This window comes from Lithobates pipiens, unplaced genomic scaffold, assembly GCF_037356315.1.
Source record: "Lithobates pipiens isolate NorthernLeopardFrog02 unplaced genomic scaffold, aLitPip1_a1.2 Scaffold_56, whole genome shotgun sequence".
NCBI lineage: Eukaryota > Metazoa > Chordata > Amphibia > Anura > Ranidae > Lithobates > Lithobates pipiens.
Genome location: NW_027507878.1, coordinates 926608 through 950510, shown reverse-complemented (window position 1 = coordinate 950510; position 23903 = coordinate 926608). Strand labels below are relative to the sequence as shown.

Here is a 23903-nt window from a genome sequence, read left to right as displayed (position 1 = left end):
AAAATAATTAACTGTAAGCAAAAAAAAAAAAAAAAAGCAGTTAAAAAGTAGCACCAAAAATAATTTTAAAGAATGCACAGAAAAAAAAAATGAAATAGGGAATTATACATGAAAGTTTATTAGATCTATATAAAGGTTTATTATTTCTAGTGTCATCTATATATATATATAAAACATATTTAATTTCTAATTTGTCAGACCCCCCTCTCTACAGCGTGGTGGGGTGGGGGCGGGGGATAATAGTACCAAACTATCAGAAGACAGACAAATCAATAAATATGAATATATCAATAAATATAATAATTGTTTGGGGGGGGGCGCTGGTCTGGTGACAGGGACTCGCACAATAATCTGAACTCTTCCACCAGTTCTTATCAGCTAAATGAAAGCACCAATATGGTACCTGTAGAGTTGGGTGTACAAAGATGGCCGGACTGTTGTAGAACTCCAGTGTCCGCTCATGAGGAGCCATATTTTTGGAGTCCGCTGAACAAACGTGAGGGTGCGCGTCCTCTAGTGGGCGGCAAGACCTTCTGACGCCGGAAGTGGATGTCTGATGACCCGGAAACGGAAGTGCGGTGTAAAGAGTGCAGTATTGATGGTGGAGAGAGCGGGGGAGACGAAGCAGAGGTAGCCGGAGAGGTGAGCGAGGGGGCTGGAGGACTACAACGTCCAGCGGGAATCGTGTACAGTACACCGAGGGGGACTACAACTCCCAGCAGACACTGTATACAGTGCACCATGGAGGAACTACAACTCCCAGCAGACACTGTATACAGTGCACTATGGAGGAACTACAACTCTCAGCAGACAGTGTGCGTTTCCTTATATAAGGGGAGCTACACATCCCAGCATGTTCCTCCATTTACCTCTGTATTGGGAGGGCTATAATTCCCAGCAGGCATTGCAGCAGCTGTGACTTCTGATATGGGGGTCCTGTAGGCCATGGAGGGGGAGGGGGGGGGGTCTGGTTGTCAATTGTGTGCTCTGCTGATCTCCATTATAGGACATATGTGGTGTGTCGTCCTCACTGTGATATATGGTGGCTGAGCTCCCCGTGGGGGGGGGGGACGCTGAGCTCCCCGCAGTGGTGTCGGGGGGGGGGGGGACGCTGAGCTCCCCGCAGTGGTGTCGGAAGGGGGGGGGGGTACTGAACTCCCCGCAGTGGTGTCGGGGGGGGGGGACGCTGAGCTCCCCGCGGCAGTGTCGGGGGGGAGGGGGGCTGAGCTCCCCTCCCCGCGGTGGTGTCGGGGGGGAGGGGGGCTGAGCTCCCCTCCCCGCGGTGGTGTCGGGGGGGAGGGGGGCTGAGCTCCCCTCCCCGCGGTGGTGTCGGGGGGGGAGGGGGGCTGAGCTCCCCTCCCCGCGGTGGTGTCGGGGGGGGAGGGGGGCTGAGCTCCCCTCCCCGCGGTGGTGTCGGGGGGGGAGGGGGGCTGAGCTCCCCTCCCCGCGGTGGTGTCGGGGGGGGAGGGGGGCTGAGCTCCCCTCCCCGCGGTGGTGTCGGGGGGGGAGGGGGGCTGAGCTCCCCTCCCCGCGGTGGTGTCGGGGGGGGAGGGGGGGCTGAGCTCCCCTCCCCGCGGTGGTGTCGGGAGGGGGGGCGCTGATAAACGTCGGCAATTACAAATCCTGCAGCTGCTGACTTTTAGTATAAGGACACTTACCTGTCCAGGGCACCCCTGTATACACCTCTCCCGCTCCACCCCAAAGATGCTGCTTGCAGGACTTTTTTTTCTCGTCCCGCGAGCGCAGCGCCCCGGTGTGGAGGGACTAGGGAGGCAGGAGAGGCGCTTTACAGGCCCTATTTTTTTTTTTTTCACTAAAACGCCTGAAAAGCGCCTCAGTATGAAAGAGGTCTAAGGGAGACAGGAAGTGAAGCCTTCCATCTTGACAACCCGTTTCCCGCTGCGCATGCGCTTTCTGAATGGCGCCGCTGTCTCCTGGGCCAGAGAGGAGGAGGGGCTAGAAATGTAACAGATTGCCGTGATCGTTGTGCGATGACAGGTATCCGCCCCTTGGGGTGCAAATAAAAGGAGCTTTCCCGTGTGGGTGGAGCTTCAGTTTAATATTTACACTATATTGGGCCCCTTTCACACCGCCGCAACCTGAAAGTGACGCGACTTTCATGCGATTTCGGGGGAATGCCTCTGTATACTCGAGATCTTTGGACCTCAACTCGCATTAAAGTCAGACCAAAGTAGTACATGGATGGGACTACTTTGAATTTGATGCGACAGATATGAATGGTTTTCATTGGGAATTTTGGGGTTCAGCTTTGTGTTGTGACTTTGAACCCCCAAATCACAGGACAAGTCGCACAAGTGTGAAAGGGGCCTTACCAAAAGTATTGGGACGCCTGCCTTTACACGCACATGAACTTTAATCACCACCCAGTCTTAGTCCGGAGAGTTCAATATTGAGTTGGCCCTTTGCAGCTAAAACAGCTTCACCTCTTCTGGGAAGTCCGTCCACAAGGTTTAGGAGGGTGTCTATGGGGACGTTTGACCATTCTTCCAGAAGAGCGTTTGGAAGGTCAGGCGCTGATGTTGGATGAGAAGGCCTGGCTCGCTCTAATTCATCCCAAAGGTGTTCTATGGGGGTTGAGGTCAGGAGTCTGTGCAGTCCAGTCAAGTTCCTCCACCCCAAACTCGCTCATCCATGTCTTTATGGACCTTGCTTTGTGCACTGGTCCAAATCATTTGGTGGGGGGAGGGGTTTATTGTGTGGGGTTGTTTTTCAGGGGTGGGGGGAGGCCCCTTAGTTCCAGTGAAGGGGAACTCTTAAAGTGATTGTAAAGGTAAATTATAAAATAACAAACACATCATACTTCCGCTGTGCAGCTCGTTTTGCACAGAGTGGCCCCCGAACATCCTCTTCTGGGCTCCTCCGCACATCTGATAACCCTCCTCGGAGATTCGCTTCCCCTGAGGGAGTTACCCTGCGGGTGCGTCCATAGAGGCCGAATGCTGGACTTTGCCCCACCTCCCGTGTCATTGGATTTGATTGACAGCAGCTGGAGCCAATGCCTGCGCTGCTATCAATCTATCCAATCAAGAGCCGAGAATCCCAGGCAGAGGGACCCCTCGCTGGGTCAAGTTTGAGGGTTCAGGAAAGTAAAACGGAGGGGGGGGGGGGGGGCAGTGGTCACTGCCAGGTGTATTTCCACCTTAATGCATAGGATGCACGAACGTTAACAACCCCTTTAAGGCGTCGGCACACCAAGAGATTTTGGACAATTTGATGCTCCCAACTTTGTGGGGACAGTTTGGGGACTGCCCCTTCCTGTCCCAACGTGACTGTTATATGTGGACAAAAAGTGGCATAAAAAGCTGGCTCTGGAAGGGGTTAAAGCAAGGGGTAGCCAACCTGGGGGGCCCTCCAGCTGTTGCAGAACTACAAGTTCCATCATGCCGTTGGGAGTCATTGTAACTGCCAGCCTTGCAATGCCTCATGGGAAATTTAGTTCCACAACAGCTGGAGGGCTCCCAGGTTTCCAACCCCCGGGTTAAAGTCATACATTCTTCCACCACAATAAATATTACATTATAATGAAGGAAGGAGGTTCCATTTCTGAGTCCCCGAGTGTTTTCTTCTCCCACATCGCCATTTTTAATCCCAGGAATATCAGAACTTCCACAGAAGCTGGAGGGGGGGGGGGGTTGTCGGTGTCCTGGAGGGGGGGGGGGTTGTCGGTGTCCTGGAGGGGGGGGGGGTTGTCGGTGTCCTGGAGGGGGGGGGGGTTGTCGGTGTTCTGGAGGGGGGGGGGGGTTGTCGGTGTCCTGGAGGGGGGGGGGGTTGTCGGTGTCCTGGAGGGGGGGGGGGGGGTTGTCGGTGTCCTGGAGGGGGTTGTCGGTGTCCTGGAGGGGGGGGGGTTGTCGGTGTCCTGGAGGGGGGGGGGGTTGTCGGTGTCCTGGAGGGGGGGGGGGTTGTCGGTGTCCTGGAGGGGGGGGGGGTTGTCGGTGTCCTGGAGGGGGGGGGGGTTGTCGGTGTCCTGGAGGGGGGGGGGGGTTGTCGGTGTCCTGGAGGGGGGGGGGGGTTGTCGGTGTCCTGGAGGGGGGGGGGGGTTGTCGGTGTCCTGGAGGGGGGGGGGTTGTCGGTGTCCTGGAGGGGGGGGGGGGTTGTCGGTGTCCTGGAGGGGGGGGGGGTTGTCGGTGTCCTGGAGGGGGTTGTCGGAGTCCTGGAGGGGGGGGGGTTGTCGGTGTCCTGGAGGGGGGGGGGGGTTGTCGGTGTCCTGGAGGGGGGGGGGGTTGTCGGTGTCCTGGAGGGGGTTGTCGGAGTCCTGGAGGGGGGGGGGTTGTCGGAGTCCTGGAGGGGGGGGGGGGTTGTCGGTGTCCTGGAGGGGGGGGGGGGTTGTCGGTGTCCTGGAGGGGGGGGGGGTTGTCGGTGTCCTGGAGGGGGGGGGGGGTTGTCGGTGTCCTGGAGGGGGGGGGGGGGTTGTCGGTGTCCTGGGGGGGGTTGTCGGTGTCCTGTGGGGGGGGTTGTTGGTGTCCGATGCTACATTACTGTCACCTAAGCAAGAAATCAGGAAATGAGCCGTTTACTAACCAAAAAACACCATTGAAATGTGTTTATGTAAAGGGGGAGGGGTAGCGAATGAGAAAAGGTTTAAATAAAGGTGATGAAAGTTCCTCTTCCTTTTTTTTTTTTTTAACATTTCATGATTTTCTTTTGTTATTTCAGGTTACCCTTTTATTTTATTTCTCGGTGGGGAGGTAGGAGAACTCGGGAGCCATGGGGCGGAGATCCACGTCTTCCACCAAGAGTGGGAAGTTCATGAACCCCACCGATCAAGCCCGTGAGTATTCCACCATCCGCCATTAGAGCCCCGCACTGGGACAGTCCGCCATTAGAGCCCCGCACTGGGACAGTCCGCCATTAGAGCCCCGCACTGGGACAGTCCGCCATTAGAGCCCCGCACTGGGACAGTCCGCCATTAGAGCCCCGCAGCCGGGACGGTCCGCCGTATAATTGCATTGGACATGGACAGAGGAGGGGACGTTTAATTTACTGGGGAGACTTGGGATTTTTTTTTTTAATGTGTGTGTAGGTGTGTGTGTGTGTGTGTGTGTTTATTGAGTTTTCACAATTCTACACACAAAATAAAACTTACCGAGTCCAAAAGGAAAAAACAAAAATGCCAACAATGAACTTGGCAGGGGGTAGAGGGGAAGTTTTACTAGGAAGGTGAATTTGACCTTTAAAAATGGCAGATATAAAAGAATTGAAAATAACTTTACAGAGACAGAAACCCGGGAAAGTGTTTAGATTGGATGTACGATATCTAAATCTGATTGGCAGAGGATGGGGGAGTCGGGGGAGATTTGTGTGTGTCCTGTATATGATTCTCCATCTGTACTGACTGCTATGTTGTGTTCTGTGCAGGAAAGGAGGCCAGGAAGAGAGAGCTGAAGAAGGTAAGACCTCCGACCTCCCGCGTGCTCCCACGCTGCCCACCTCCCGCGTGCTCCCACGCTGCCCACCTCCCGCGTGCTCCCACGCTGCCCACCTCGTCTTGTATGGGGGGATAATGGAGCCCCCCACTCCTCATCTTGTATGGGGGGGGATAATGGAGCCCCCCTCTCCTCGTCTTGTATGGGGGGGATAATGGAGCCCCCCTCTCCTCGTCTTGTATGGGGGGGATAATGGAGCCCCCCTCTCCTCGTCTTGTATGGGGGGATAATGGAGCCCCCCTCTCCTCGTCTTGTATGGGGGGGATAATGGAGCCCCCCTCTCCTCGTCTTGTATGGGGGGGGATAATGGAGCCCCCCTCTCCTCGTCTTGTATGGGGGGGGATAATGGAGCCCCCCTCTCCTCGTCTTGTATGGGGGGGATAATGGAGCCCCCCTCTCCTCGTCTTGTATGGGGGGGATAATGGAGCCCCCCTCTCCTCGTCTTGTATGGGGGGGATAATGGAGCCCCCCTCTCCTCGTCTTGTATGGGGGGGATAATGGAGCCCCCCTCTCCTCGTCTTGTATGGGGGGATAATGGAGCCCCCCTCTCCTCGTCTTGTATGGGGGGGGATAATGGAGCCCCCCTCTCCTCGTCTTGTATGGGGGGGATAATGGAGCCCCCCTCTCCTCGTCTTGTATGGGGGGGGATAATGGAGCCCCCCTCTCCTCGTCTTGTATGGGGGGGATAATGGAGCCCCCCTCTCCTCGTCTTGTATGGGGGGGGATAATGGAGCCCCCCTCTCCTCGTCTTGTATGGGGGGGATAATGGAGCCCCCCTCTCCTCGTCTTGTATGGGGGGGGGATAATGGAGCCCCCCTCTCCTCGTCTTGTATGGGGGGGGATAATGGAGCCCCCCTCTCCTCGTCTTGTATGGGGGGGATAATGGAGCCCCCCTCTCCTCGTCTTTTATGGGGGGGGATAATGGAGCCCCCTCTCCTCGTCTTGTATGGGGGGGGATAATGGAGCCCCTCTCTCCTCGTCTTGTATGGGGGGATAATGGAGCCCCACGTTGGGGGGGGGGGAGGGGGGGGGGATAAGAATCTACTACAATAACGGAGGTAGCAGATCCCCCGGGGGCCTGTCACTTAATGTCCTTCTCTATACCACCGGCTGTCCATTCGGGTGGAGATCAGCCTCCGGACTCCGTAGTCCCCGAGTTCTGCCTCACTGACCGGATCTCCATAAATGTTTTCCAGAACAAGAAGCAGAGAATGATGGTGAGGGCGGCGGTGCTGAAGATGAAAGATCCCAAACAGATCATCCGGGACATGGAGAAGCTGGACGAGATGGGTGAGATTATGGAAGCTTCCAGTAATGGAGAGATCTGTAAACCTCTATGGAGCCAATGCAGATCTCATTCATTTGATGTTTCCTCATTTCGATGACATAAACATTTCTTCATGAACTGGCACCTCTTCCTAATCCCGTATCGGGAATGCAGGTCTACAGATGTGCAGAGCTGACCTATCTATTCACACAGCAAACTGTTCATCTAAAATATCCCCAAACAGCACCTGCTTCTAATCGGATGCAGACACTGTTCTCGTTTTCAAAAAAAAAATCTATTTGGTACCTGCCACGTTCCCTAGGCCAGGTGTATGTGGGGGAGGGGACAGGAACATGTAGTGGAGGAAACATATTAGGGCCATGTGAGGAGTGTACATGGTCAGGTGGGGGAGGGGACAGAGCCGGGTAGGAGAGGGAGCATACTAGGGCCATATGGGGAGGGCAGAGGGTCAGGTGTGGGAGGTAACTATACCTAGACTAGGTGGGGGAGGGCACAGGACTGAGTAGGGGAGGGAACATACCAGGGGCATGTGGGGGAGGGCACGTAGTCAGGTGTGGGAGGTAGCATACCTAGGCTAGGTGGGGGAGGAGACTAGGCCAGATAGGGCAGGGAACATACTAGGGCCATGTGGGGGAGGGCATATGGTCAGGTGTGGGAGGTAACATACCTAGACTAGGTGGGGGAGGGGAAGGGGAGGGAACAAACTAGGGCCATATGGGGAGGGCAGAGGGTCAGGTGTGGGAGGTAACTATGCCTAGACTAGGTGGGGGAGGGCACAGGGCTGAGTAGGTGAGTAGGGGAGGGAACATACCAGGGGCATGTGGGGGAGGGCACGTAGTCAGGTGTGGGAGGTAACTATACCTAGACTAGGTGGGGGAGGGCACAGGGCTGAGTAGGGGAGAGAACATACCAGGGGCATGTGGGGGAGGGCACGTAGTCAGGTGTGGGAGGTAGCATACCTAGGCTAGGTGGGGGAGGGGACAGGGCCATGTGGGGTGTGCACAGGGTCAGGTGTGGGAGGTAACATACCTAGGCTAGGTGGGGGAGGAGACTAGGCCAGATAGGGCAGGGAACATACTAGGGCCATGTGGGGGAGGGCATATGGTCAGGTGTGGGAGGTAACATACCTAGACTAGGTGGGGAAGGGGAGGGAACAAACTAGGGCCATGTGGGGGGGGGGGGGGGGGCACATGGTCAGGTGTGGGTGGCAACAGACATAGGCTAGGTAGGGGAAGGGACAGGGCCAGGTAGGGGAGGGAACATACCAGGGCCATGTGGGGGAGGGCACATGGTCAGGGGTGGGAGGTAACATACCTAGACTAGGTGGGGGAGGGGACAGGTCCATGTGGGGTGTGCACAGGGTCAGGTGTGGGAGGTAACATATCTAGGCTAGGTGTGGGGGGGGGGGGGGGGGGGAGACTGGGCCAGGTAGGGCAGGGAACATACTAGGGCCATGTGGGGAGGGCACATGGTCAGGTGGGGGAGGGGAAGGGGAGAGAACATATTAGGACCATGTGGGAGGGCACATGGTCAGGTGGGGGAGGGGAAGGGGAGAGAACATACTAGGACCATGTGGGAGGGCACATAGTCAGGTGTGGGTGGTAAGATACATAGGCTGGGTGGAGGAAGGGATAGGGCCGGGTAAGGGAGAGAACATACCAGGACCATGTGGGTCAGGTGTGGGAGGTAACATACCTAGGCTAGGTAGGGGAGGAGACGGAAGCAAAGAAAAGCATGTAAAACTGATGATATCCGATGATGATTCCTCTGTGCTGTGTGATTGGTGGGTGGACCTAGCAAGGATAGCAGACGCTACCTGTAGACAGCACAGCCCAACCCCCCCCCCCCCCCCCCCAGCCTACTGGTGGCACAGCTACATCCTTGGAGCCGTTTCTGTAAAAAATTGCATTGGAACTCCTTTGTTATTCTAGTGGTGTGTAGACTGAAATCTCCCGACTTGATCTTTTTCCAGAATTCAACCCCGTCCAGCAGCCGCAGCTCAACGAGAAAGTCCTTAAAGACAAGAGGAAGAAGCTGAGGGAGACCTTCGAGCGCATTTTACGTCTGTATGAGAAGGAGAACCCCGAGACCTACAAGGAGCTCCGCAAGATAGAGCTGGAGTACGAGCACAAGAGGTCCCAACTCAGCCAATACTTCGATGCCGTCAAGGTAAGACCGGGAAAAACTCCAGCCGATCTACATTTGTACATGAAATATGTGTATATAGGAGATGCTATATATTTATATATAGAATACTTTACATTTCTATTATACATTCACATCAGTCCCCGCCCTCGAAGAGCTTACAATCTAATGTCACTCACATTCATATACTGGGCCCAATTTACACAGAGTACTAGGAGTATCCTTCACAGAATCTGATTTATGGCTGCCATTTTACATGGTCATGTAACACTGCGCAAACAAAAAACGACCTGGAGGAGGGGGATGGGGTAAACAGTCCAATCGCTATATTTGCGGAAGATTCTAAGCTAAGCAGGGCAATAACTTCTCCGCAGGATGTGGAAACCTTGCAAGAAGATCTGAACAAATGAATGGGGGGGAGGGGCAACTACATGGCAAATGAGGTTCAATGTAGAAAAATTTAAAATAATGGATTTGGGTGGCAAAAACATGAATGACTCCACAATATACATATACCGGACTGGTGATCCCACAATATACATATACCGGACTGGTGATCCCACAATATACATATACCGGACTGGTGATCCCACAATAGGGCGAAAACTTTTGCAAAAGGGAGTATAACAAGACTCGTGGCCACTCATTAAAATTACAAGAAAAGAGGTTTAACCTTAAACTATGTAGAGGGTTCTTTACTGTAAGAGCGGCAAGCATGTGGAATTTCCTTCCACAGGCGGTGGTCTCAGCGGGGGGGGGGGGGATCGATAAATTAAAAAAATGATTAATCGCCTGAACAACCACAACATACAGGGATATACAATGTAATACTGACATATAATCACACACATAGGTTGGACTTATGTCTTTTTTCAACCTCACCTAATATGTAATGTATCCTTCTGTCTTAAAAAAATAAAATAAAAAAACATTTTTGGTGGTATTTAAGGGGGGGGGGGGAGGGGCGACAGGCGGTTCTGTAGACGTCGCCCATTGTCCGGTCATGTGCCTTATCTCGTCAATAATGGTGACCGGCGCCCCATACTAACAGTCTCCGCCCTCAGCACCTATATCAGTGATGGCGAACCTTGGCACCCCAGATGTTTTGGAACTACATTTCCCATGATGCTCCACTACACTGCAGAGTGGATGAGCATCATGGGGGGGGAAACATCTGGGGTGTCAGGGTTCGCCGCCGCCACTGAGTCCTATATAGACCTGTCCGCCATGTTGGATAGCTGCCCCTACCCTTGCCTGACCGGTAATGTGATTTGTGTTGTGTGTTTGTTTGCAGAACGCTCAGCATGTGGAGGTGGAGAGCATTCCGCTGCCGGACCTTCCTCACGCTCCTTCCAACATTCTCATCCAAGACATTCCTCTTCCCGGGACTCAGCCGCCCTCCATTCTGAAGAAGACCTCCGCTTATGGGTAAGATGAGACTTTTAATGACCTATTGGGTCACAGGCTGCCCATCTCTACAGTACAAGCACCTCCCCTCCCCCCCCCCCCATGTTTTATCCCTTCATACAGTGCACCCAGGAAAGTATTCACAGCGCTTCACTTAAAGCGGAACTTCAGTCTTTTTCTTTTCTCAACTTTCCATTTATTAAATCTTCTGCCCTTGTTCTTGTTTTAACTTTGGATAGTAAAAATTTTTTTTTTTTCTGACAGTAAATCCCTTATACGGCCCACTTCATGTTTCTTGTCTGGTCATTAGCCTGCCTAGGCTTGTGACATCATGCACAGCTTTCACTCTTGTGAGAGTTTACCAGGAAAGGGAAGGGGGATGAGTCATAAGAAGGCCAATGAGAGCTGCAGAGCTGGAATCGTGCCTCGTTATCTCTGTAAATCCAGGAAGTGAACAGGCAGCAGCTTCAGCTGCCCACAGTTAAAATGGCTGCAGCCAGACTCACTGGAGGGAGATTTCTGTAGCATATTTGGCAAGTACAGAATCACAGCATATATAAAATAATATGCAAAGTGGTTGGAGGGAAGCTTCAGAATGGCAAAGCTGTTTTTATTACAAATTATGTGAGCGGACTGCAGTTCCTCTTTAAATTCATTATTTTCCTCAAAGTTCTACAAACACTCCCCCATAATGCCAACGGGAAAGAAGTTTGTTTGAAATCTTTGCAAATGTATTAAAAATAAACAATGAAAAAAATCCCATGGACATGCGTATCCCAGGCTCCTCCCATGGACATGCGTATCCCAGGCTCCTCCCATGGACATGCGTATCCCAGGCTCCTCCCATGGACATGCGTATCCCAGGCTCCTCCCATGGACATGCGTATCCCAGGCTCCTCCCATGGACATGCGTATCCCAGGCTCCTCCCATGGACATGCGTATCCCAGGCTCCTCCCATGGACATGCGTATCCCAGGCTCCTCCCATGGACATGCGTATCCCAGGCTCCTCCCGTGGACATGCGTATCCCAGGCTCCTCCCGTGGACATGCGTATCCCAGGCTCCTCCCGTGAAGTAGCTTGTGATACTTATGTACATGGGAAGAGTCTGGTGGGAGGAGCCTGTGATGCTTGTGTACATGGGAGGAGCCTGGTGGGAGGAGCTTGTGATGCTTGTGTACATGGGAGGAGCCTGGTGGGAGGAGCTTGTGATGCTTGTGTACATGGGAGGAGCCTGGTGGGAGGAGCTTGTGATGCTTGTGTACATGGGAAGAGTCTGGTGGGAGGAGCCTGTGATGCTTGTGTACATGGGAGGAGCCTGGTGGGAGGAGCTTGTGATGCTTGTGTACATGGGAGGAGCTTGGTGGGAGGAGCCTGTGATGCTTGTGTACATGGGAGGAGCCTGGTGGGAGGAGCCTGTGATGCTTGTGTACATGGGAGGAGCCTGTGATGCTTGTGTACATGGGAGGAGCCTGTGATGCTTGTGTACATGGGAGGAGCCTGTGATGCTTGTGTACATGGGAGGAGTCTGTGGTGGGAGGAGTCTATAATACTTATGTACATGGGATTTATTTCCTTTTATATTTTTTTTATATATTTGCAAAGATTTCAAACAAACTTCTCTCACGTTGTCATTATGGGGGATGTTTGTAGAATTTTGAGGAAAATAATGAATTGAATCCGTTTTGGAATAAGGCCCGTAACATAACAAAATGTGGAGAAAGTGAAGCTCGGTGAATACTTTCCAGATTCACTGTATACAACTCTGCAAGTATAGAAAAATATCCGGTGATCTGCCAGAAATCCATCAAGCTCCTAACTTCCTGTAATGAGCTAAAAACTTTGTACTGAAATCCCAAGCTGTGTTATCGCCCCCGCCTGAATTCTCTTTGAACCCATTACAGTTTTTGCTTTTTGTATGACCAATAAATAGAACCCCAACAATAACTGCCCATAAATCCTATCCTTTCACTATACTCATCAATCCTTTTTTTACCCTTTAAAAAAAAAAAAAATGTCCCTCCCTTTCTGATTAGGTTTAGCTTGCAATGAAGCTCTAAGCCTGAGAATTAAATGAAAGAACATCCCCAGCATCCCTTTAGACATGCATAGCCGTCCACCTAAACTGACCGGGCCGGGCAAGGAGAGCATTCATCAGAGAAGAGCCAAGAGGTCCATGGTAACTCTGGAGGAGCTGCAGAGATCCACAGCTCAGGGGGGAGAATCTGTCCACAGGACAACTATTAGTCGTCTCTCCACAAATCTGCCCTTTATGGAAGAGTGACAAGAAGAAAGACATTGGAGGAAGAAAGTCATAAGAAGTCCTGTTTGTAGTTTGTGAGAAGCCATGTGGGGGAGGGGGCAGCAAACATGTGGAAGAAGGTGATCTGGTCAGAGGAGACCAAAATTTAATTAATTTAAAAGCAAAATGTGTGGGGGGAAAACTAACACTGCCCATCCCCCTGAACACACCATCCCCACCGTGAGACATGGTGGTGGCAGCATCATGTGGTGGGGATGGTTTTCTTCAGCAGGGACAGGGAAGCTGGTCAGAGGTGATGGGAAGATGGATGGAGACAAATACAGGACAATCTTAGAAGAAAACCTGTTAGAGTCGGCAGAAGACCTGAGACCGGGGCGGAGGTTCCCCTTCCAGCAGGACAACGACCCGAAACATCCAGCCAGAGCTACAATGGAATGGTTTACATCAAAGCATATTCATGTGTTAGAATGGCCCAGTCACAGTCCAGACCCAAATCCCATCGAGAATCTGTGGCAAGACTTGAAAATTGCTGATCACAGACGCTCTCCATCCAATCTGACAGAGCTTGAGATATTTTACAAAGAAGAAGAATGGGCAGAAATGTCCTCTCTAGATGGGCAAAGCTGGTAGAGACACCCCCAAAAAGACTTGTAGCTGGAGAGGGAGATGTTGGGATAAACAAAGTACTTACTATCTAAAAATATAGTAATGAAATAAACATTACAACAAGCAATTCATTTTAGAGCCGATGACACAAAAAAAAAAAAAGTTTGGGTTTGGTGGCAATTTAGGAGGTCGGTTCTCAGAAGTATCCTGAGTTTTGAAAAACGCAGAAGTGATACTTCGCCGCTTCCTTCACCCCGATTTTTATATCGTACCTTTTTTTTATACGTGTGAAATATTTAACACAAACCTTTTATTTTTCCCCAGACCTCAGGGGCGGGGCGTATCTGTGACCTATCCGCCAGGGCATGGGGTTCCTCGCTTACCGCCCGGCAAGAAGCCTCCTGGGCCGCCCCTAGGTCCTCCCCCACCCCAGGTTCTGCAGATGTACGGGAGGAAAGTGGGCTTTGCTTTGGACAACATTATGAGGAAGAAGGATGACGACGTGAGATACAGCCCTGATAGAGGTGAGGGGGGTGAGGAGGGCCATCGGAGGTCTATATGGGATCATATCTGTGGCTCTTCCACAAGGTTGGAGGTCTATGGGGGATCATATCTATGGATCTTCCACAACATCAGAGGTCTATGGGGGATCATATCTATGGATCTTCCACAACATTGGAGGTCTAGGGGGATCATTTCTATAGATCTTCCACAACATTGGAGGTCTATGGGGGATCATATTGATGGATATTCCACAACATTGGAGGTCTATGGGGATCATATCTATGGATCTTCCACAACATTGGAGGTCTATGAGGATCATATCTATGGATCTTCCACAACATTGGAGGTCTATGGGGGATCATATCTATGGATCTTCCACAACATTGGAGGTCTATGGGGGATCATATCGACGGATCTTTCACAACATTGGGGGTCTATGGGGGAATCACATCTATGGATCGTCCACAACATTGGAGGTTTATGGGGATCATATCGACGGATCTTCCACAACATTGGAGGTCTATGGGGGATCATATTTATGGCTCTTCCACAACAATGGGGGTCTATGGGGGAATCACATCTATGGATCTTCCATAACATTGGAGGTCTATGGGGGATATCTACAGATCTTCCACTCTTCATACAGAAGCCCGGTGCGAGACCTTCGTCGTTCTGGGTGGATGTCCTATAATGTCCTCCCAGAACGTGCCTCGTGCACATGCCCAATGGGCTACGCTGAGGCGGGATCTGTCGTCAACACAGCCGGTGACCGATTAGTGCACCGCCCACTGCCGGTACCATGTGATCGCTGTAACCGGTCACAGCAGATCACATGATAGTGGTACTCAATTGATGGCTTCCTTTCATTGCCATCTATTGTGTTGCTAGCTGTGATTGGTTATTGTGATCACATGGTACAGACAGGGCCAATCACAGCTAAGGAATCTGTTTAATTCCGTAAAAAAGGGTTGCTTTTTGCTTTTTCAGGGGATGGGGGTCGGGTCAGGGAAAGGGGTGGGGGTCGGGAAGGGGTGGAGTGGGGGTTGGGTCAGGGGAAGGGGTCGGAAGGGGGTGGGGGTCAGGAAGGGGTGGGGTGGGGGTTCGGGTCAGGGGAAGGGGTCGGAAGGGGGTGGTGTGCGGTACAGGAAGGGGTGGGGTGAGGGTCGGGTCAGGGGAAGGGGTGGGGGTCAGGGTGGGGTGGGGGTCGGGTCAGGGAAAGGGGTGGGGGTCGGGAAGGGGTGGGGGTCGGGAAGGGGTGGGGGTCAGGGAAAGGGGTGGGGGTCGGGAAGGGGTGGGGGTCGGGAAGGGGTGGGGGTCGGGAAGGGGTGGGGGTCAGGGAAAGGGGTGGGGGTCGGGAAGGGGTGGGGTGGGGGTCGGGTCAGGGAAAGGTGGGGGTCTGGAAGGGGTGGGGTGGGGGTCGGGTCAGGGAAAGGGGTGGGGGTCGGGAAGGGGTGGGGTGGGGGTCGGGTCAGGGAAAGGGGTGGGGTGGGGTGGGGTGGGGGTCGGGTCAGGGAAAGGGGTGGGGGTCGGAAAGGGGTGGGGTGGGGGTCGGGTCAGGGAAAGGTGGGGGTCTGGAAGGGGTGGGGTGGGGGTCGGGTCAGGGAAAGGGGTCAGGGTGGGGGTCGGGTCAGGGGAAGGGGTGGGGGTCGGGAAGGGGTGGGGTGGGGGTCGGGTCAGGGAAAGGTGGGGGTCGGGTCAGGGAAAGGGGTGGGGGTCGGGAAGGGGTGGGGTGGGGTGGGGGTCGGGAAGGGGTGGGGGTCGGGTCAGGGAAAGGGGTGGGGGTCGGAAAGGGGTGGGGTGGGGGTCGGGTCAGGGAAAGGTGGGGGTCTGGAAGGGGTGGGGTGGGGGTCGGGTCAGGGAAAGGGGTCAGGGTGGGGTGGGGGTCGGGTCAGGGGTGGGGGTTGGGGAAGGGATGGGATCGGGTGGTGTGGTGGGGTTCAGTCAGGGAAAAGGGGGAAAAAAAAACCTAATTGCACTTTGTTGTAAAATGCCCCGATCTTGTGATCTCCTTGTCTGAGTATAGATCCATGTTTGCCACAAGCCATTCTCCATATTCTCCGTGTTCCTTCCAGGTGACCGAGGTCGCCACGATGCCTCCAGTTCCAGCGAGGACGAGGGCTACCCCAACGAGATGGAGCAGGACAAGGAGGAGGAGGGGAGCAGCGACGAGGACAGCGACAGCCTTCAGTCGGATGGGCGGGACAGCGATGATGGGGAGTACGCACAGCGGGACGATGAGAAGAAAGCTGGCGGCGGTGATAAGAAAGGAGGTGAGAAGAGGACCCGTTGTCTTCTTATATACAGATCTTTGGTGGTGTGTGTGGTCTCAGCTCTGTGTCTCCCTCTCCTCAGGACACAATGTACACTTTGCTGAGTCTTCAGAGAAAACCCAGAGGAAGATGAAGAAGCCGGTAAAGGACATCACACCCCTTCAGGCCATGATGTTACGGATGGCAGGTAGGTGACCTTGATCCTTAGCAGCATTTCCAGTTTTGAGCAGAACAGGAAAATTTTGATTGGTGGGGAAACCAAAAATTATATTTAGACGATATCTGTAGAAGGAGGATTCCTCCCGGCGCCATTTACAATAAGAGGTGTCACTGTCCCCTCTCTGATGCACTCTTGATTGGCTATGCATTGCGTTTTTGCATTGAAGACAACAAGGGGGGTTGTTTTTGCACTAATTTCAACAAGAGGGGGCATTGACGTCAATGCAACAATGGGGGTGGGGGGGATTTTTTTATTGTTAAAACAATGATAACCCTATTTTTGGCCGACCAATGTATCGGTGCTTCCCTACTGCCACGCATATATTATATAATTAGCAGAGTTTCCTAGACTGCATTATGCAATAGCTGAACATTCTCATGATGAGGGTCTGCAGGTCATGTGACTGGGGTCTCTCACTCTTGCAGGTCAGGAGATGACGGAGGAGGACGATGAACACGATGCTGAAGACTATTCATCTCCCTCGTCATCCGAGGACGAGTCTGAGCCGGAGAATGAGGCGCGGACTGAGGAGTCGAAAGGGGAGGGCACAGAATCCAGCTCCTCCTCTGCACAGGGGTCATCAGCACCGCCGCCCGTTACCGTCCCACCCCCACCGATGCAGATGCCGCCATCCATAATGTCGGGACCTCCTCCTCTTGGCCCGCCACCTGTTCCACCACTACGGCCTCCTGGACCGCCTACAGGAATGCCGCCTGGACCACCTCCAGGTAATATGTTTGGTCCGGTAATTTGTAGGAACAGGTCATAGGTCTCTCTTCTTTTAACAAGTATCTGTACTGCAATCAGTGGAATGTCCTACTGTGAAGGAGGACGGTAGGGAAGGTACGAGGCAAATGTCCTGGTTTTAAAGCGGTAAGCCATTGTGTGCCTTTTTGATTTACAGAATTTTCATGATTTTACCTGTTTATCCAAATAGAGACTTCCTCTACGTGGTTAGTGATGGCACTGATTTTCAAGGCCCATCTATACTCTCCACCAGTGCCCGCACTTGTGCCCGTCCTCATGCCTATCATTGTGCTCCTCCATCATAATACAAAACTTCCTGTGTCTACTCCTCACTCTGCCTTCCTCTTTCATGATCTAAACTAGAGTAGAGTATGTGGATTCTGGTTGGGTGGTTGTCATTCTGGATTGGTAGGGGGTCCTTTTGGTTGGATAGGGGTCATTTTGGTTGGGAAAGATTTATTCCATAGCTTAGCTCATCAGTTGCTCGAAAATAAAGCAGTGAAAGGACAGCCAGCCAAGAAATTAATTAGGTGGGTTGAGGTCCTTCTGGTTGGGTTGAGGTCCTTCTGGTTGGGTTGAGGTCCTTCTGGTTGGGTTGAGGTCCTTCTGGTTGGGTAGGGTGTCCTTCTGGTTGGGTAGGGTGTGGTTCTGGTTGGGTAGGGTGTGGTTCTGGTTGGGTAGGGTGTCGTTCTGGTTGGGTAGGGTGTCGTTCTGGTTGGGTAGGGTGTCGTTCTGGTTGGGTAGGGTGTCGTTCTGGTTTGGTAAGGTGTCCTGGTTGGGTAGGGGGGTCATTCTGTTTGGATAAGGGTCATTTTGGTTGGGAAAGATTTATTCTATAGCTTAGCTCATCGGTTGCTTGAAAATAAAGCAGTGAAAGGAGAGCCAGCCAAGAAATTAGGTGGGTAGAGGTCCATCTGGTTGGGCGGGGGTCATTTTTGTTGGGTAGGGTGTCCTTCTTCTGGTTGGGTAGGGTGTCCTTCTTCTGGTTGGGTAGGGTGTCCTTCTTCTGGTTGGGTAGGGTGTCCTCCTTCTGGTTGGGTAGGGTGTCCTCCTTCTGGTTGGGTAGGGTGTCCTCCTTCTGGTTGGGTAGGGTGTCCTCCTTCTGGTTGGGTAGGGTGTCCTCCTTCTGGTTGGGTGGGGTGTCCTCCTTCTGGTTGGATAAGGGTAATTTTGGTTGGGAAAGATTTATTCTATAGCTTAGCTCATCAGTTGCTCGAAAATAAAGCAGTGAATTCTGGTTGGGTAGGGGTCCTTTTGGTTGGGTAGGGAGTCCTTTTTGGTTTGGTGGTTGTCATTCTGTTTGGGTAAGGGTTGGGTTTGGTTGGGGAAGATTTATTCCGTAGCTTAGCTCATCAGTTGCTCAAAAATAAAGCAGTGAAGGGACAGCCCGCCGATAAATTAATTTGATGGGTAGGGGGTCATTCTGGTTGTATAGGGGCTGTGAATAATTAATTTCGTAGCTTATCTTAGCAGTTGCTTGAAAATAGAGTGATCGGACAGCCTGTCAAAAAATGTAATTTGGTTAGGTACGGTAGGGGGCATTCTTGATTGGATGGGGGCCATTTTTTTTTTTGGGTAAGGGGTCATTTTGGTTGGGTAGGGTTTATTCCATAGCCGGGTCTGTCAGCAATTTCTGGAAAATAAAGAGTGAAGGGACAGGAAATGAAGTGAATTTTTTATTTATTTTTTTCATCTTTTTTGTTCTCCATTCTTCTTCTTTTTTTTTTTTTTTTTCCCCTTTGTCGTTTATAATTAACTATGGTTATTAATGCCCAACCTCTAATGCACATTTGTAAATGAATCTCAATATTTTCCATGGTAATCCATGTTAATTTCCATGGGTAGATTAGTAAATATACTTAGGGCACCTACTGTACATTTCCATGCTGCTAATTGTCTTTTTTTTTTTTTTTTTTCTCCTGTAAATATCTATAAATTTCTACACTGAAAAGCTCAATAAAAATATATAAAGCCAAAAAAAAAAAGAAATAAGGTGCATGAGATATAAATGTTTTGCATATTTTCTGACCTCTTTATATGGAATAATCGGCTCTCGCGGCTGTTGCTCGTTGTTTAAACCTTCCACTAAACGCCGTATTTGTTTTTTTTAGGAGCACCCCCGTTCTTGAGACCACCGGGTCTTCGTGGCCCACCACCACGTCTATTACCGCCAGGACCTCCACCGGGCCGACCTCCTGGCCCTCCCCCAGGGCCACCTCCAGGCTTACCACCGGGTCCTCCTCCTCGTGGCCCCCCACCCCGCCTGCCCCCACCGGCACCTCCAGGTAACTCCTCCTCCTCCTCTATTGGTTTCTTTATAGAATGTGTTCAGATTACGTTGAGTTGTGATGTAGTCGGGTTGCTCACTGTCTGCTGTCGGTATAAGGATGTAATGCTGCGTCTAGCATTATTTATGCAGCAGATAGTATTTGCAGTAACTATTGGCAACCAGAATTTATCCGTCATGTTACAGCTGTATGGATGTTGTTGATAAAAAAGTGAAAAAAAAAATAACTGCTTTGATATCATTTACAGCTGAACCGCAGGCAGATAAAGACACAAATGAACGCAGTTCTCTAATCATTAAAGCCATTAATAAATGTAATTGGTATTAATAATAATTGTGTACGTACCTGGATTTATCTGGTGTCAGCCTCTTGCAAACCCTGTACAGCAGAGCTCAGACTGGGAGATGCAGGGTAAAGACTGAAATGGAAATTGACGTGCTCCACCACTAAGAGTTCCAGATACCACTTTATTCCAATGAAAGTTGGGACAATCCAAAGAGCAGTCAATATGTTTTAGCGGTCCACAACTCCCCCTTCATTAGGGCTTGGTTGAAAACAATGTGAATAGACTAGGAACTAAATGAACCATTTATTTGTTATGGTTGGCTACGGGATATTCTGGTTGGCTATGGGATATTCTGGTTGGCTATGGGATATTCTGGTTGGCTATGGGATATTCTGGTTGGCTATGGGATATTCTGGTTGGCTATGGGATATTCTGGTTGGCTATGGGATATTCTGGTTGGCTATGGGATATTCTGGTTGGCTAGTGGTTTCTTCTGGTTGGGTAGGGATCTTTTTGGTTGGGCAGGGGGTCCTTCTGGTTGGGCAGGGGGTCCTTCTGGTTGGGCAGGGGGTCCTTTTGGTTGGGCAGGGGGTCCTTTTGGTTGGGCAGGGGGTCCTTTTGGTTGGGCAGGGGGTCCTTTTGGTTGGGCAGGGGGTCCTTTTGGTTGGGCAGGGGGTCCTTTTGGTTGGGCAGGGGGTCCTTTTGGTTGGGCAGGGGGTCCTTTTGGTTGGGCAGGGGGTCCTTTTGGTTGGGCAGGGGGTCCTTCTGGTTGGGCAGGGGGTCCTTCTGGTTGGGCAGGGGGTCCTTCTGGTTGGGCAGGGGGTCCTTCTGGTTGGGCAGGGGGTCCTTTTGGTTGGGCAGGGGGTCCTTTTGGTTGGGCAGGGGGTCCTTTTGGTTGGGCAGGGGGTCCTTCTGGTTTGATAGTGGTCCATTCTGGCTGGATAGGTGGTCCTTTTGGTTGGGTAAGGGTTAGAGCTGCACAATTCTGGCTAATATGGGAATCACAATTATTTTGTTTTGTTTGGAATAAAGATGAAGATTATCGGCGTAACATCAGCTTTCACATTATACAAAAAAAAAAAAAAAATAGGGATAACTTTACTGTTTCGTTTAATTTTAATGAATTAAAAAAAAAAAAAAAAGTGCAAATACAGTGCGACATAAAATATTGCAACAACTGCCATTTTATTCTCTAGGGTCTCTGCTAAATATATATGTGTGTGTGTGTGTGTGTGTGTGTGTGTTTTGGAGGGTTCCAAGCAATTTTCTAGCAAAAAATACAGATTTTAACTTGAAAGCAACAAATGTCAGAATAAGGTTTAGTCTTTAAGTGGTTAAACTGACCTCATTGGATCTAAGAATGAAATGTTAGGATGTTTTATAGTTTTATGTCCAATGTTGAGATAAACTTGGCAGGTTGCCTGGATTTTTTTATTTATTTTTTTGTCGGCTGTCAGAAGTGAGCAGAGAACTCTGCGGGGAAATGCTGTTTTTAAAATCGGGAGGGGATTACAATCCCAAGTTAGATTCTTTAACGATTAATCATGCAGCTCTGGCAGGTTGCCATTCTGGTTGTGGTAGGGATCCATTCTGGTTGGCTAGGGGGCCTTCTGGTTGGTTGGCTAGGGGGCCTTCTGGTTGGTTGGCTAGGGGGCCTTCTGGTTGGTTGGCTAGGGGGCCTTCTGGTTGGTTGGCTAGGGGGCCTTCTGGTTGGTTGGCTAGGGGGGCCTTCTTGTTGGATTGGGTAGGGGTTGGGAACAATTTATTCCACAGTTAAATTTAGCAGTTGCTTGAAAATAAAGGGTCAGCCTTTTGATAGGGCGGTAATTTATGTTTCGCTAGGGGGCCATCTAATTATTTCTTCTAGTGCGATTACAAGCACAGGATTTGTCTGCAGCTGGTTTGGTCTGTGGTTGTAATCACACCTCCCCCATTCAAGAGTCTTGTACAAAAGAAAAGATCCCCAGCATCCATTTAGATGTGCATGCTCCTTGCTGACCAGTTTAGCTCTGCAATCTGCTCATCAGTACACTTGTAATCAATCAACTGATCTGCAAATGACTAAACAGGAACATGCACGTCTAAAGGGATGCAGAAGATGTGTTCTTTCATCTAATGCTTGGGAACAGCAGTACAGTGACTGGTGCCAGCCCAAAAAGAGCACAAATGATGTCAGAAAAACCTAATATCTGGGATGGGGGGGGTGAAAGTTTGCTGGGAATTAAGAGTAATCTGTTTCTATACAGGAAAGGACTTGCTACAAGATAAGGTTATGACTTTATTAACGTCTTTGTCCTGTTACTTCTACAGGAATGCCCCCTCCTCCCCGGCCTATGATGCGCCCCCCAATGGTTCCTCCTCCTGGCACCGCTCCCCCCGGCATCTACCCACCAACCCCGCTGGCAAACCCGGGTGTGCTGAGTGCACCTCCCAGCTTGATACAGAGACCCAAATCGGACGAAAGCGGGGCCACCATTGAGAAGAAGGCCACCGCAACCATCAGCGCCAAACCCCAGATCACCAACCCCAAAGCTGAGGTTACGCGTTTCGTACCCACCGCCCTCCGCGTCCGCAGGGTGAACAAACCCACCACAGCCGGTGCTCAGTCCATGAAGAGACACGAGGAGGAAGTGGTAATGCGGCCGGTGGCCAAACCGGGACCCAAGATGGGGTCACACGCGGTGGTAAAAACCAAGGACGATATGTATGATGCTTTCATGAAAGAGATGGAGGGACTTCTGTAACGCGGATCTGTTGGTTGTAGTAAAATGTACTTTTTATGTGGAAGTTTACACCACGACATGATACGCTGCGTCCGTTCCGAGGAGGCGAGGCGCGCGGAGAGCGTCTGTCTGCAGGCCGGGGTCCCGATGTAAAGATGATTCTTATATTTTGTCTCTTGACTACTGTGACTCCATATTGTGTCCGGCCCGGGAATGCCATCAATCCATTTCATGTTTTCTTTTTTAATGTTCTGCGAGTAATAAAGTTATGTGACTTCCATTATTTGTACAGTTTTTTTTTTTTTTTTTTTTTTCCTTTTCTCCTTATGTGACCTGTAATTTAATTGCCTTTGGTGCAGGTATAGGCAACCCTGGAGACGTGCAAATCTACCAAACATGGAGATCGCCCAGCAAGGCCACATTAAAATGTAAGATTGATTTAGAGTTCGGAGGTCAGGGGTAAGTATTGCAGGGTTCGGAGGTCAGGGGTAAGTGTTGCAGAGTTCGGAGGTCAGGGGTAAGTATTGCAGGGTTCGGAGGTCAGGGGTAAGTATTGCAGGGTTCGGAGGTCAGGGGTAAGTAAAGAGGTGTTTTTTTTTTTTTGGGACTTTGAATGAGGTGAGTACACAATCAAACTCCCAAAACCCCCGTTTCTTTACACTGATTTAAGGATGGAGACATGTGACCCACATATCTCATTTAAAGTCCCAAACTCCTCCCTTTTTAGTCAGTAGTAAGGCAGGGGTCGGAGGTCAGTAGTAAGTAAGGCAGGGGGTCGGAGGTCAGTAGTAAGTAAGGCAGGGGGTCGGAGGTCAGTAGTAAGTAAGGCAGGGGGTCGGAGGTCAGTAGTAAGTAAGGCAGGGGTCGGAGGTCAGTAGTAAGTAAGGCAGGGGGTCGGAGGTCAGTAGTAAGTAAGGCAGGGGGTCGGAGGTCAGTAGTAAGTAAGGCAGGGGGTCGGAGGTCAGTAGTAAGTAAGGCAGGGGGTCGGAGGTCAGTAGTAAGTAAGGCAGGGGGTCGGAGGTCAGTAGTAAGTAAGGCAGGGGGTCGGAGGTCAGTAGTAAGTAAGGCAGGGGGTCGGAGGTCAGTAGTAAGTAAGGCAGGGGGTCGGAGGTCAGTAGTAAGTAAGGCAGGGGGTCGGAGGTCAGTAGTAAGTAAGGCAGGGGGTCGGAGGTCAGTAGTAAGTAAGGCAGGGGGTCGGAGGTCAGTAGTAAGGCAGGGAGGTCGGAGGTCAGTAGTAAGTAAGGCAGGGGGTCGTAGGTCAGTAGTAAGTAAGGCAGGGGGTCGTAGGTCAGTAGTAAGTAAGGCAGGGGGTCGGAGGTCAGTAGTAAGTAAGGCAGGGGGTCGGAGGTCAGTAGTAAGTAAGGCAGGGAGGTCGGAGGTCAGTAGTAAGTAAGGCAGGGAGGTCGGAGGTCAGTAGTAAGTAAGGCAGGGAGGTCAGTAGTAAGTTATGCAGGGAGGTCAGTAGTAAGTAAGGCAGGGGGTCGGAGGTCAGTAGTAAGTAAGGCAGGGAGGTCAGTAGTAAGTAAGGCAGGGAGGTCAGTAGTAAGTAAGGCAGGGAGGTCAGTAGTAAGTAAGGCAGGGAGGTCAGTAGTAAGTAAGGCAGGGAGGTCAGTAGTAAGTAAGGCAGGGGGTCGGAGGTCAGTAGTAAGTAAGGCAGGGGGTCGGAGGTCAGTAGTAAGGCAGGGGGGTCGGAGGTCAGTAGTAAGTAAGGCA

At 51.4% G+C, this 23903-nt stretch overlaps 1 protein-coding gene across 1 annotated transcript; it reads left to right on the top strand.

Moving 5' to 3' along the window:
- Positions 1-516: 516 nt before the first annotated feature.
- WBP11 (WW domain binding protein 11) lies at positions 517-22470 on the top strand. The gene is made up of 12 exons (XM_077467451.1): positions 517-642; positions 4675-4789; positions 5377-5408; positions 6641-6734; positions 8705-8901; positions 10172-10305; positions 13477-13676; positions 15729-15926; positions 16009-16113; positions 16572-16874; positions 19005-19178; positions 21778-22470. Exons 2-12 carry the CDS (start codon positions 4726-4728, stop codon positions 22209-22211), a joined length of 1935 nt encoding a protein of 644 aa, XP_077323577.1. The 5' UTR covers positions 517-642; positions 4675-4725; the 3' UTR covers positions 22212-22470.
- The last annotated feature ends 1433 nt before the right edge of the window (positions 22471-23903 follow it).

What these genes read in the sequence shown, in the direction of transcription:
- WBP11 (XM_077467451.1), top strand. Translation starts at nt 4,726, where the DNA reads ATGGGGCGGAGATCCACGTCTTCCACCAAGAGTGGGAAGTTCATGAAC. An exon ending in GGAGAAGCTGGACGAGATGG is followed by an intron (nt 6,735 to 8,704) that starts GTGAGATTATGG and finishes ATCTTTTTCCAG; the next exon opens with AATTCAACCCCGTCCAGCAG. An exon ending in CGGCGGTGATAAGAAAGGAG is followed by an intron (nt 15,927 to 16,008) that starts GTGAGAAGAGGA and finishes CCCTCTCCTCAG; the next exon opens with GACACAATGTACACTTTGCT.